Source organism: Aplidium turbinatum, chromosome 5 (assembly GCF_918807975.1).
Source record: "Aplidium turbinatum chromosome 5, kaAplTurb1.1, whole genome shotgun sequence".
In the NCBI taxonomy this organism is placed as follows: Eukaryota; Metazoa; Chordata; class Ascidiacea; order Aplousobranchia; family Polyclinidae; genus Aplidium; species Aplidium turbinatum.
In genome coordinates this window covers 14060678-14074421 of record NC_137476.1, presented here as the reverse complement: position 1 = coordinate 14074421, position 13744 = coordinate 14060678, and the positions used below count along the sequence as shown (strand labels likewise).

The 13744-nt window shown below is 37.4% G+C and overlaps 1 protein-coding gene across 5 annotated transcripts in view; it reads left to right on the top strand.

The window, feature by feature from the left end:
* Positions 1-13744, top strand: part of LOC145769914 (serine/threonine-protein phosphatase 6 regulatory subunit 3-like) — a 212830-nt gene that overhangs the window by 117800 nt on the left and 81286 nt on the right. For all 5 annotated transcript variants that reach the window (XM_082581461.1, XM_082581462.1, XM_082581459.1 and 2 more), the window contains one exon: positions 7056-7185. In XM_082581461.1, the coding sequence (XP_082437587.1) occupies positions 7056-7185 (130 nt within the window). The remainder of the gene's footprint in view (positions 1-7055; positions 7186-13744) is intronic.

Sequence of the window (13744 nt, the reverse complement as noted above, 5' to 3'; positions counted from 1 at the left end):
CCCAATCACTGGACTTTCTTTTGTTTTCTTCTATATTGTGACTTTTTTGCATGGGTTTTTAATGCTGATTTCAAAAATATGCATAAAAACTTTTTTTGATCAACGTCTTGGAAGTTATTCGCCGTTGCTTAGCATCAACTTTTTTATAAAAACTAAAAAATCCAATTTAAAACCCCTTTACTTTTAACCTAGTATGCTGATATCTAGATTATCTGAAAGCACTTCTTCAGCTGAAGAATTAAAAAAAAAAGATATTAAAATTGGTCAATCGGTACCAGAGTTATCACCGTTTAAGTACCCAGATTACGCAGTCACACATGACTGATTTTTGTTAATTCATTGCCAAATGATACTAGAAAAATGGTGAAAGTTGCTGTCAACGGGTTTTTGGGGGTAAGAAGTTCAAAAAATGTATTAAAAAGTGTCTCAGAGCAACAGAATAAAAGTTATTAAAAAATTGATATGAACAGTCATGCATGAATGATTTTGTCGCAGTTGCTTCATTTCTACAATGAGATGTATTCCTTTGGCACCACAAACGTTAAATGCCTGGAGTCATATACAGTATAACGTGAAACCGATCATCTCAATGTAGCTAACATCTGGGTAGTGGGTACCCATTGCACTTGATGTTAGAATACATGCTTCATTGCTCGAAAAGAGCTCTGATCAAGTGCAAGATGGTCACGGTCCGCCACAATTTCAATAGCATCTCTCACCCAGCATAATGTAGTCTATGTATCTAAATCATGTGGCAAAAATGGATTAAGTCAGCTGAACTTAACGATAACCTTCTGCAATGCATTTCCGGTTTCACCATTGATTAGTTAGCATTTTCTACGTGTATATATCTTGTATGATTATATAACATATTGTATACACTTCTCTCTAACATTCCGTGTATTCATTTTTCCATCATGGAGCTGAGGAAGAGTAAAATGCAATGGTGGTTTGCTTGGTAATTTGCAGCCTTTAAAACATTTTAAGGAAGGACAATTTGTACCAACTACTGGAGTTGTTCTTCAGAAATACATAAAATATCATCCTCAATTTAATCAGTGGTTCTCAACGGGGGCGGTACCGCCCCCCGGGGGCGTTTTGATTTTGCAGGGGGGCGGTATGATTACCTCGGCTTAAGGGGGGCGTTTTGATTATTAGTATTACTATTTTATTTTCTATATTAAATTATTAGCATTCTGGTTTAACCCATCTACCGCCCAGCGTAACGATTCAAAGAGCTCGTATCTTCGTGGTAGCATTTCCTACCTCATACCTGGTGGAAAAGGGATTCCACTGCGTAGTTTTGCTACATACCAAACAGCGAAACCCAATTGACATATCCATAAGAGGTGATCTTCGAATGTTTCTCACTGGCTTTACATTTACACCGGATGTGAAGAAACTGGCACTTTCTCACCAAGCCCAAGTTTCACACTGACTACCAGTAGTAGAATTAGAAGTAAGAAGTAGAATTCTATTTGAACAAGGACCTTCTGATGATCCCCCTTTTAAAGTAAAACAGGTTGTAAGCCAAGGGTTTTAGAGACTGGTAACTAGCCCATATTTGATGTAATTATATCGCTCTGCTTGGCTTTTTGCTTGGCATTGAGCACTTTTTGTAGTATTAATAGTATTGATTGTTTTATATTTGCTTTTCGCAATTAATCGTTTTTGTTTGGGGGCGGTAAAATTTTGCCAGTTTATGAAGGGGGCGTTGAGCCAAAAAAGGTTGAGAAACACTGAATTAAATCCTCGTAACCACCAGAGTGGGAAGCTTGCAGCTTGGGATACAGCAGTATGTCTAGCAAAAGTATGGCAGCCTGCTTGCATTCCACCGATGACAAAACAAAATATCCAAAACAAAATTATTCGTTTGGTTGATGAATACAAAAAATACAAACATGCCTAAATGGAATCTGCTGCCTTAATTAAACTTTGAGAAACACTGACAACACGATGAACTTGAATCTGCTACTACCATAAAAGACCAATTTATTTTCCCTGAACATCTGGTAGTCCACTTCGATGGGAAGCGAAGAAAACAAAGAGGACAAATGCATGAGTTTTTAGCTGTCTGTGTCACAGGATATGGCATTCTTTGAATATGGAGAAGTTGCTAGGTGACATTCCAATTTCAGAAGGCACTGGAAAACAAATAGCACAAAGCGTTTTATTGCTCTTGCAAGAGTGGAAGATCGAAGAGAAAGTTGTTGGTCTCTCATTTGATACAACAAGTGCAAATACCGGCAGTGAAAATGGTGCTAATATCTATTTGGATATCTTTATGGAAAAACCACTGTTTTGGTTTGCGTGTCAGCACCACATCCTTGACCTGATCTTGTCGGCAGCAGTAAGGTGTATATTGGGTCCAACTTCTGGTCCAAATGATCCATTCTTTTCAAAATTTAGAGATTGGATTGAGTGATGAGAGTTTTAATGGATGGAGTGAAAGTGACATGGAATCAACAGTTTAAAGCGCTGCTGAGAAAATCAAAATTATTGCAAAATTTAAGAAACTGTATATCTTCTGCCTTATCTTCTGGTAGCAATGTTTTGTTTTTGTTAATAAGATTTTCGGCATTCTTAGCAGATATCATAAATCGTGTTGTCAGTGTTTCTCAAAGTTTAATTAAGGCAGCAGATTCCTTTTAGGCATGTTTGCATTTCTTGTATTCATCAACCAAACGAATAATTTTGTTTTGTCATCAGTGGAATGCAAGCAGGCTGCCATACTTTTGCTAGACACACTGCTGTATCCCAAGCCGCGGGCTTCCCACTCTGGTGGTTACGAGGATTTAATTGAAGATGATATATGTATTTCTGAAGAACATTTCCAGTAGTTGGTCCAAATTGTCCTTCTTTAAAATGTTTTAAAGGCTGCAAATTACCAAGCAAACCATCATTGCATTTTACTCTTCCTCAGCTCCATGATGGATAAATGAATACACACGGAATATTAGACAGAAGTGTATACAATATGTTACATAATCATCCAAGATACAAGTAGAAAATACCGTATTTTACGGACCATAAGGCGCACTTTAAATCTTTTTTTTCCTCATAAATTGATCAAGCGCCTTATGGTCCGGTGCGCCTAATGTATGGATCAAGTGCGGTAGTGCTGTATTGCCTACACTCAAAACCAGTACCGATACTACTATTATATATGGTCTGGTGCGCCTTATGGTCCGGTGCGCCTTATGTATGAACAAAAAACTGATCAAAGCAATTTATTGACAGTGCGCCTTATAGTCGGGTGCGCCTTATGGTCCGTAAAATACGGTACTAACTGATCAATGGTGAAACCTGAAATGCATTACAGAACGTTATCATTAAGTTCAGCTGACTTAATCCATTTTTTGCCACATGATTTAGATACATAGACTACATTATGCTGGGTGAGAAATGCTATTGAAATTGTGGCGGACTGTGATCATCTTGCACTTGATCAGAGCTCTTTCCGAGCAATGAAGCATGTATTCTAACATCAAGTGCAATGGGTACCCAGATGTTAGCTACATTGAGATGATCGGCTCCACGTTATACTGTATATGACTCCAGGCATTTAACGTTTGTGGTGCCAAAGAAATACATCTCGTTGTAGGAATGAAGCGACTGCGACAAAATCATTCATGCATGACTGTTCATATCAATTTTTAATAACTTTTATTCTGTTGCCCTGAGACACTTTTTAATACATTTTTTGAACTCCTTACCCCCAAAAACCTCTTGACAGCAACTTTCACCATTTTTCTGGTATCATTTGGCAATAAAGTAACAAAAATCAGTCATGCGTGACTGCGTAATCTGGGTACTTAAACGGTGATAACTCTGGTACCGATTGTCCAATTTTAATATATACTTTTTTAATTCTTCAGCTGAAGAAGTGCTTTCAGATAATCTAGATATCAGCATACTAGGTTAAAAGTAAAGGGGTTTTAAAGGGGAATTTTGTAATTTTGATGAAAAGTTGATGCTAAGCAACGGCAAATCACTTCCAAGACGTTAATCAAAAAAAAAATGTTATGCATATTTTTGAAAGCAGCATTAAAAACCCATGCAGAAATGTCACAATATAGAAGAAAACAAAAGAAAGTCCGGGAATTGGGGAGGTCTAATGTACGTATACGCCTCAAATTCTACGCCGTAGACTTGCGGCGTAGACTTTTTGTTTACGCTAACACTTACGGCCACAATTTTTTGGATAGTTGTCGCTTGAGGCTACTCCGTAAAGTTTTCGCATTCTTTTAACGTATAACATCAACGCATACTTTATAATGTATTTTTTTCGCTACAACACGCCAATACCTTCCAGCGCTGCAGTTGAAAGAATGTTTTCAATGGGCAAAGACATATTGCAACCAAAACGCAGCAAAATGTGAGATAAACACTTTCAGATGCTTGTGTTTCTTTGTAGAAATTCAAAATACTGTGGAAATGTTTGGCACCTAGCAAACAAAATGAGTTTACGCCAGTGTATGCGCTGACGCCGCCAACTTTTTTTTACAAGTTATGTTGACGCATACGGCGTATGGTTTTTCGAACGTTTGCGTTTACGCTAACGGTGTCAATATTTTTTGTATGTGCGTACAGCCGTACATCACTGCATAATTATTACAATAGTCAATAGTACTGTGATTGAACTGACTGGTGCAGGCCTTAAAACTCGTATTTTTTTCTGACGGCCATTGTGGCCTACCGGGAGCTCCTTCTCAGCGGCCAAATCTGCGCACTTGGAAGCCAAAATACAAATAACGACAGCACAAATAAACAGAATTAAACTTGCTACAATGCTAAAATGATCACTTAGAATGGTTGAAGTCTGGGTGACGTCCTGCTGTCCTAGAATTGTTGTACAACGCAATAACTGCTTTATTACTGCGGGACCATCTGACGACACGATATTATTTCAACTGCTTGCTGCTCAGTAAATTGTTTCAACTGCATGCCACCTTTCATAAAACCTGACCATTTATACCGTTATGATGTCACCATTGAAGGTGTGAAGTCACTAAACCAACAGCGAGAACATTCCTCAACTATGAAGACACATGTTTTCCTCTCGGCTGTTAACTAACCTAGTTTTCCTTTTCATTAACGATTCAATGTCAGAGAACATCGAATCAACATAAAAACGACAATATTGCCACAAATGTAAATTAGCATTTCGGATTAACACTTTGTTAAATAAACGTGGGGAATTACAAACAAGACTTGTAGCTGGTAATCGCAGCTGGATAGTGGATATATTCCATTATATACAATTGCAAATGTTCCCGCATAATACAACAGTGGTGATTATGACGCGCTGACCTAATTCTGCGTCACTCTTTGATACTATATATTTCGACAGTTAATCCACGATTATTCGAAAAAATTACATAAATAAAACGCAAAATTAAATAATTGGCTAGAAGAAACCGGCGGCCAAACTTGGCCGACTGAGGAGGTAGCACTGGCGGCCTTTCAAGGACTACTTAGCGGCCATGGCCGCCGGCTGCTTTAAGGCTTGTGGTGTGAAAATAAATTTCTTTGCAATAGTCTATAGTATGTTAATTGAGTTTCAGGCATAATTTAGGTAGCGGTCAGCAGAATTAATAATTTGTCTAAATGGGTCTGTGACAACAAAAAGGTTGGGAACCACTGCTAGTGGGAAGGTGTAACAGAGCATTTAGCTGCACTTTGTTTTGATACACCATCACGCAATACTGGAATCCACACCGAAGCTATCACTGTCGTGCAACAGGCATTTAATCGAAGGCTGCGATTTCATGCATGCTGACATCATATGTTTAAAATATGTGCTTTTGCAGCCGTTTCAAGGCTCAATGGGACTTCATAGATAAGTCAAAGTTTGACTGCATTGATAGCGATGGCATACGCTTGTTAATACCAAACGCTTGTTAATGTGCTCTATTTTGTGCATTATTTATGTTTTCCTGCATGTAGAAACACTTATTGTATCATAAATTTAGAGTAAAACAATGGTTAACACAAAAATGCTACAACTGCAAAGTAGTCAAGTCAAAAAAAATTACGTCACATACCACATTATTCAAGGAGATTGTGACGAATTATGCCAAATAAAGAAAATTTAGACGTCGGTGGGAGAGCACTTTCTCTTGTCGGATTGATTTCAAACTTTCACAGTGTCATTTTTTCATGAATCCTCCTCAAATGAGAGGGTGTGCAAACAAAAATAAAAAAATTTCAGTTTTTTCTGGCCACCCTCATGTATATTGAAAAGAATTAGCTTACAATGGAGAAATGAAAGATAATAATTAATGATCACCCAGTTTCAAAGTTAGTTTTAACAATCTTGCTTTCTGTTGCATAAAATTAAGGTGTTTTTATAGCCTACCTGATAATAGCATACGATACGGTGTTAGCCGGTTATAGTCCGCCACAAAAGTTGAAAAAATATAGAGATGCTGACGACCGCATTAAGAAACTTGTCATTCGCATAGCAATGTTCCACCTCAGTCCATGTGGGACTTCCTATGTGGTATCAGCCATAATTTCCAAATGGACGCATGAACTGTTATTTTTTGTTTGTTTTGTTATTTGACATCGATTGAATCACCTCCGGCGTTTTTGTATTGTCTTGTTAAACTAGGGATTGGAATTTTCTAATAGTTGAGGATTTTAATCTATTCTAAGTTTGCATACAGATGGCGACGCAGGATATAATTATGTGAGCAAACATTTTAATTTAATAGTTCAAAAATTAATTTAATTTGCTCTTTATTTTTCGCTAAATTTCAAAGCAATTTATTTTTCTTTGTTGGAATGCAAAAGAAACGACATTGTGGAATAAAATACAAAATTCTCTAAATAAACAGAAGGCATCGTTGGATTTACAGAAGGCGTCGTTAAAAAAATTTCCAAAAAGGGCTTTCTCCAAATATGGCTGTCTCCGAATCGCACCATTCCGATATAACACATATGTTATTCATGACAGTCAATGTGTTGGAAGCTTCGATAATGTCTCTTTTTTAAATCTTTGCTGGAAACGTTTAATGAAACTTGAAGCATTTTTTTGCTTTTTTATTCAGTTTTCCTGAAATGGCTCCAGAACTTACTCAACTAGATGTAGAAAGATTGGCATGTGGGGTTTCAAAGACTCTGCATGGTTTAAGTGCCCGACTTGCTGATTTCTACAAACTTTTGGAACATCCACCACAGGTTGGTTGGCATGGTTGCTCAATTGCTGTTGCTTTTTGAGGTGCGATTGTCGATGGTTTGAAATGAATAGCGTTGAAAAAATTTCTACATGTTGCTCGACGAGGTAATTCTGCAAAAGATTGTAGAAATATCCTCTGTTGAGTGTTGTTTAAAAAGTCTTATTTTTGTTTTATCTTGATTCTTGATGTGGTCAGTGGTTACACTTGAGCAACATTTTCTTCTAAGCACTAAAAGTATTGTTCAAGAAAAAACTGCCCAAAAGTTTTTATTGTTAAGTGGAGCAAACAGCATTTGGATAGTTGGGATGAAAAAGCACTTCTGACCGATTTTATTACATGGAAATTGTTTTTGTGTAAACTTACTGCCATAACCTTAGAAGCTTTTTATTAAAATACAATGTTTTTCTGCTATTTATTTGAGTGTAAGATGCAGAGTTTTATACAAAATGCTTAGAAAGTCAGTCTTCGAAAGTAGCGTCGGCAATTGCCGAGGTGATTGCCGACGCAGATGCATGACATGGCCTATTAGTGTCGGCAATAAAAATGCCGAAGCCACACGAGCGCTTGTTAGAACTACAAGGTCACAAATAAAAAACTAACTTTCTTAGACCACACCAGACTGGGGTGTTGATTCAATCTTACTTTTGCTGGATGTTTTATTTGGGTTACTTCCTACTTCGCCAGCGTTTAGACACGTGCCCATTTGGGAGAATTGTATCTTTTATAGAAATATCACCCCATTTGCATCGATTTAATAGACTTATTTAATAGACTAAAATTATTGTAAGCATCTACTCCTTATTGCACCTCGCTTTCCGTTATCTCGTCCAGCTGATACAGCATCTGATGACACCGGTTTTGACTAGCGTGGAAGCTACACCGTTATGGTTAGCGAATCGCAACTGCTCACTGTACTAGTGAGTGCTCAGCCTTGTGCTGATAGCTAGAAAGAACGCCCTATTCTTCACAATGTCCTCTGCCCTGGCGCCTGCTGGTTTTGTTGGCTCTTTTCTTTCCACAAAGATAAAAGTTAAGCTGACTGGTGGGGCGGCGGTCGAATACCCTTGTGGCAGAATTAGTGGTGCGATGCTGACGAGCCCAGCCTCATGGGCGAGGCACGGTGTCTATCGCTGTCAATTCTTGCTACTAATCGGCTGCCGAGAAACATATTGTTGATTGGATGGTCTGAATGGCTAGCGTGGAAGCTACACCGTTATGGTTAGCAAATTGCAACTGCTCGCTGTACTAGTGAGTGCTCACTGCTCAGCCTTGTGCTGATAGTCGGGAAGAACGCCCCTTTTTTCACAATGTCCTCTGCCCTGGCGCCTGCTGGTTTTGTTGGTTTTTTTTCTTTCCACAAAGATAAGAGTTAAGCTGACTGGTGGGTAGAGTGCATCAGTTGGCTCTTTATTTTTAAAAAATTGGAAATTCAACTCGGCCCTTGGTAGTTTTTTTCCTATTCACCAAAAAACGTCATAGCCAAAATTTTATTGAATTTGAACTTCATTAAAGGGGTCAACAGTGAACTAAAAATTTTGGAAAATTAACGCATCCGTTATCACAGTATGTACACTTGTACAGCAAGGTAAGGAATGAAAAGTGGAATAAATACACAGTTACACTGTAACTTCCATATTATGGTTATGTGTAAGAGCAGCTTCTCAGGCTGTTTAAATCGTATATCAGTGTGTACATAAAACAAAATATAAGAGGTGGAAATGTTGAAGTGATCTCATTAAAATTAGAGAATTGGACGTCAGTGAAGCACTTGACTAATAACTATGCTCCAGGCCTGTGAACGCGTTGCATAAACCAAATTAAGTTTTAGTAAAGTCGTTAACTAAGCTCAGACATGCACATATTTCAAAGCAAACTTAAAAGTTCACACCAACGTAGTTATATACCAAATTCATCATTTATACAACGATTCAACATTGTCAAACGTTGAATTTGTGCAACTATGGTCACTTCTCTCAACTGAATCGATGTAAAAGTTAAGACTGTCTCATAAAAGTTAATTTACGTTGCTGTTATCTATCTTCAAGCTTCTAGCTTCTATCTATCTTCTATCTAGCTAGCTTTGACAAACCATTAAGCAAGCATAACTCTAACTAAACAGCAAACGAATCAAATTATCAAACAACGGTTATTTCAACTGCATATTATACAACGACTAGTTTGTTGATTGTTCAAAGACAATAAACCATTGTGACGTACAATGGCCAATTGCAGGGAAACTCCACAACGTGACCGACGGATATTCACAAAATAGCTTTAAACATCAAACTTTGACTTGGATGTTGACCCCCTTAACCAACTCCGATTGACAAAATATTTCACATCCTGTGTTTTTTCATTATTTGGAACAAAATTACCAAGGGCTGATCAAAAATTCCAACATCGGGGCAACTGATGCACTCTACTGGTGGGGCGGCAATCAAATACCTTTGTGGCAGAATTAGTGGTACGATGCTGATGAGCCCAGCCTCATGGGCGAGGCACCGTGTCTATCGCTGTCAATTCTTGCTACAAATCGGCTGCCGAGAAACATATTGTTGATTGGATGGTCTGAATGACTAGTGTGGAAGCTACACCGTTATGGTTAACGAATCGCAACTGCTCGCTGTACTAGTGAGTGCTCAGCCTTGTGCTAATAGTCGGGAAGAACGCCCCTTTCTTCACAATTGTTGTAACTTGTTACGCAATATAACCCACCAGGAAAATTAAATCGATTTGTGCTAGCTCAAACATTGAATCAACCCAAAATTAACTTACTCCCCCCCCCCCCCCCCCCCTGGAGTTATTTAACGTGAATTACCGTAACAGTGTGCCTATCGCGTTGGTCGCTTTATCGCTGCTTTTGGTATTATTACATCACAACAAATCAAACAATGCGGTCGTGATAGACAACTCTAGTAGATATTTCGCTTCTCGTTTTACATGTTTTGGTACTATCTTTTCGTAATAAATGTCCACAGCAATTGCCAAGGCAATTTCAACTTTTGCAATTGCCGACGCAATTTCAACTTTATTGCCGAAGTAAAAATATGCTGATTATGAAGACTGAAAGTAGTCCAACTTATGCATGAGTAATATAAAAGTAACTTTATTAGTATGTTTCATTTCAACAGGTTTGTGCTCAGGTTGTGACTTATGTTGGAATAATTATAGCATAAATCTCTCTGGTGGCTTGGGTTTGTATCATGCCTAACTGTGACACTGAAAAACTTTTTGTAAGTTTTTTTTTTGTATTGTATATACTTTGTTTGTAAAAGGTATTTTAGTGTTTAGTATTTACAAGGAATAATATCAAATGCTAAGTTTTACCTTATTTACATGAAACTGTCAAAACAAGCTTTGAATTGGCATAATTTATTAAATATTCAAGAATCCAATTTCAACCGCATTGTTGTGTCATAATAGTAGGTTTTAGCTATGCAAGGCCACTGTGATTGAGGACTGGGGTATAAGGGAAGAAACATTATATACTAGGGTGTTACATTTTTTCAAACCAACTACAATATAGTGTTTGTTTGGTGGGAAATGCACTCAAACAAACTTTGTCAAAATATTTTTCACTTAAAATAATATTTTGAGGTTCCACACTTGCATTAACGATTCACCCGATATTGGCGATTTTATCGTATGAACAACACAGCAACAGTATGACTAATGTTATTGAATCTGTCCTGGTAAGAAACATAGACATGGGCTAATACATGCAAGGACGTCGGCAGAATTTTTTTTAGGGGGGGGGGGGGCGTTTTTGTAACTTTTTTTTGTAATTTTGACATTTTTTAGGGGGCGCCACTTAAGTAAGCTACATAAGTAGAATTAATTTCGTTACTTTACACCTCTGGTCATGGCTGTGGAAAATTTGGGGCATTTCTCCCCTCCTCCTGCCAACGCCCTTGAATACATGCACTGTATTACTAAATAATATCAAACTCTCATAGTCCACAATTCACTAGTGTATCTGTATATTTTAAATACAGTATACGAAATATTACAAAAAAATCAAGTGTCTTACAGATATTTGAGACTGGTGGTCATGGTCATGCAAGTAACACATCCTCTGATCGCTGTATCAATCTTTTTCATTTTTTTTGTCACTCATGTCATCATTGCTATCCTTGATTTTCTTTTCCTCCAAGCATTTCTTAACATTCCCAATCAGTCTTTCAACGTGTTCCTCAGTGCCAACTTATGCCGATAAACTGTAACATCGGATCGCTTTGCTTCTGGATGTCCAAATATTTCAGCAGCTGAGTTCAATAGTGATGATGATAAACGGTTTGAAGCCAGTTTTTTATCCGCCATAATACAGTCATCTGTGCTAACAACACTTAACCTTTCTGTACGCTTAGATGGCCCAGCCTCATCTTCTTCAACTTGGATTTCTGCACTTTCCATTTCATAATCATCATCACTATTTGACTCGGTTTCATCAATTGCTGAACTGCTTGCCTGTATTGATTGTTCATAAAGAATTCTACATGGTTCTGGTCTATTGTTTCTACAGCTGTATTTGTTAATTCTTTTCATATTAGCTTCAGTTTCCTGAATATCTAAACCACCACAATCACTTGTATTCTCCTATTTCTCTGATCAATGAAAAACCCTGCTTCTAGCACTGGAATGCGCCTTTCAAAATCACATTTGCGTACTGTTTTCTTGTGCCATTGCTGCTCAACTGTTATTTTGCACTTACAGGAACTCACATCAAATAAGTTCTCAAGTTTACTCTGAAATGCAGCTACTTTCATTAAATGTGCTGGGGAGTTTAGACGAGATAATGGCTGAGCTTGAAGTTTTTTCACCTGATCAAAACGTTTTTTCATCATTTGAGTTACACGATCAATGTTAACATGTGGCAAACCAGCTTTTCCCCACAACTGAATGATATTTTGTATTAACAATGTCTTGACTTCAACAAATGTAGGAATTTTTTCAGTATTTTGATCAAGCATTATTTTATTTCTTAACCAAAAGAAAGCTGCGGTAACTCAGTTGGATAACCAACGCAATCCAAGATTTTAGTCCGATTTCTAGTGACGCGTGAAGATATCATTTCATATTTTAGGTTGCCAGATAAGTACACAACAACTTGAATTCATAAACTACGGTAATGTTTTTAGGGGTCTGCTACTATTCGGTGAGTCCGATTCGGTGAGTTCTTAACCTCTAACCCCTAACCCTAACTCCTAACCCCTAACCCTAAAACGGCAATGATAATTAGGCTATACGGTACCCGATAATTTAAAAAAAAAAATTGAAAAAATCACCGAATAGAGATCGGACTCACCGAATCAGACTCACTGAATCGGACTCACCGAAACAGGCCATTCCGTGTTTTTAGAGCCTATTTGCTGAAAAAAAGTTAATACACATGAATAAATCCAAGAAATAGCAGGCATAAAAATCCTGCATTTTTTTGAATTTTTTAGATTTATCCAATATTAACCACAGAGCGTGGAACTTCAAAATATAAATATTTTTAATTTATTTTTTGTGCTAACTAGTGTTTGTGCAAAAACCCATCAAATAAATGATATATTGAAAGATTTTGCCCTAAGTTGTAAAAAAATGTAACACCCCATTATATACATCATAATTGGGGTTTCTAAAAAATTAATAAAGGGTTTGTGCAAACTCTCCCAATATCCTATCATAATTGATTTAAAAATAATAATATATATATAATAAAATGTAAACCACGTCATTTGTGTAGTCGTACAAAAGTTATTCGACAAGTATAATAATGTGCATTGTGCAACCTAAGGGCGTTTGTCATTTGGTTGAGAAGCTTTTGCCAGGCCAAGAATACACAGGTAGCAAAAATGTATAACTTTGCATTGTTTTTACATTGCTAAGCGTTTAAAAATCCATGTAACTTGGTTGTTTTTAGTAAGCTGGTTCTATCAGTTTATGATTTAATTTTCACCTTTCATTGTAATAAACTCATCAAGCTTAAACAATGTCATGGCAGAGTAAAGGTGGGTTTAGACTACGCGCGTTTTCCATACGTCTTTGTTGCATTGCGATTTTCGTGCGTCTTGTCTCAAACAGCTCGCGTTTGCACTACGGTACTTGTGGTTTTCTTGCGTATTGTGTTACGTCATTTGGATAATATAGGACAGGGTTGTCCAAAGCCTGGCCCGCGGGCCGCGATCTCCTTCAATGCGGCCCGCCGCCTCTTCTAGAAAACTTTTAAAAATTACCGTATATCCTCGCATATAAGCCGACCCTAGAAAAACAACCTTAAAATGGTAAATTTATAAAAATCCGCATATAAGTTTTATATTTAATTTGTAATGAAATGATATCTGTTATGAAAGAGTACAATGTACAACGACACTACAGCACTCTTCATGTCACTGGCTATGATAAATACACTGGTGAGGCGCGGCGAGCCCTACTCAATGATCTCAAATCAAACCTGCGTAAGCGTCAAGAAAACATGTTTCAATTAGTGAAGCCTTCGTCTTCTACAACCATTGCTTCTTATGATGTATCACTTTTGATGGCTAAATCCAAAAAACTTCAATGTATTCAATGCT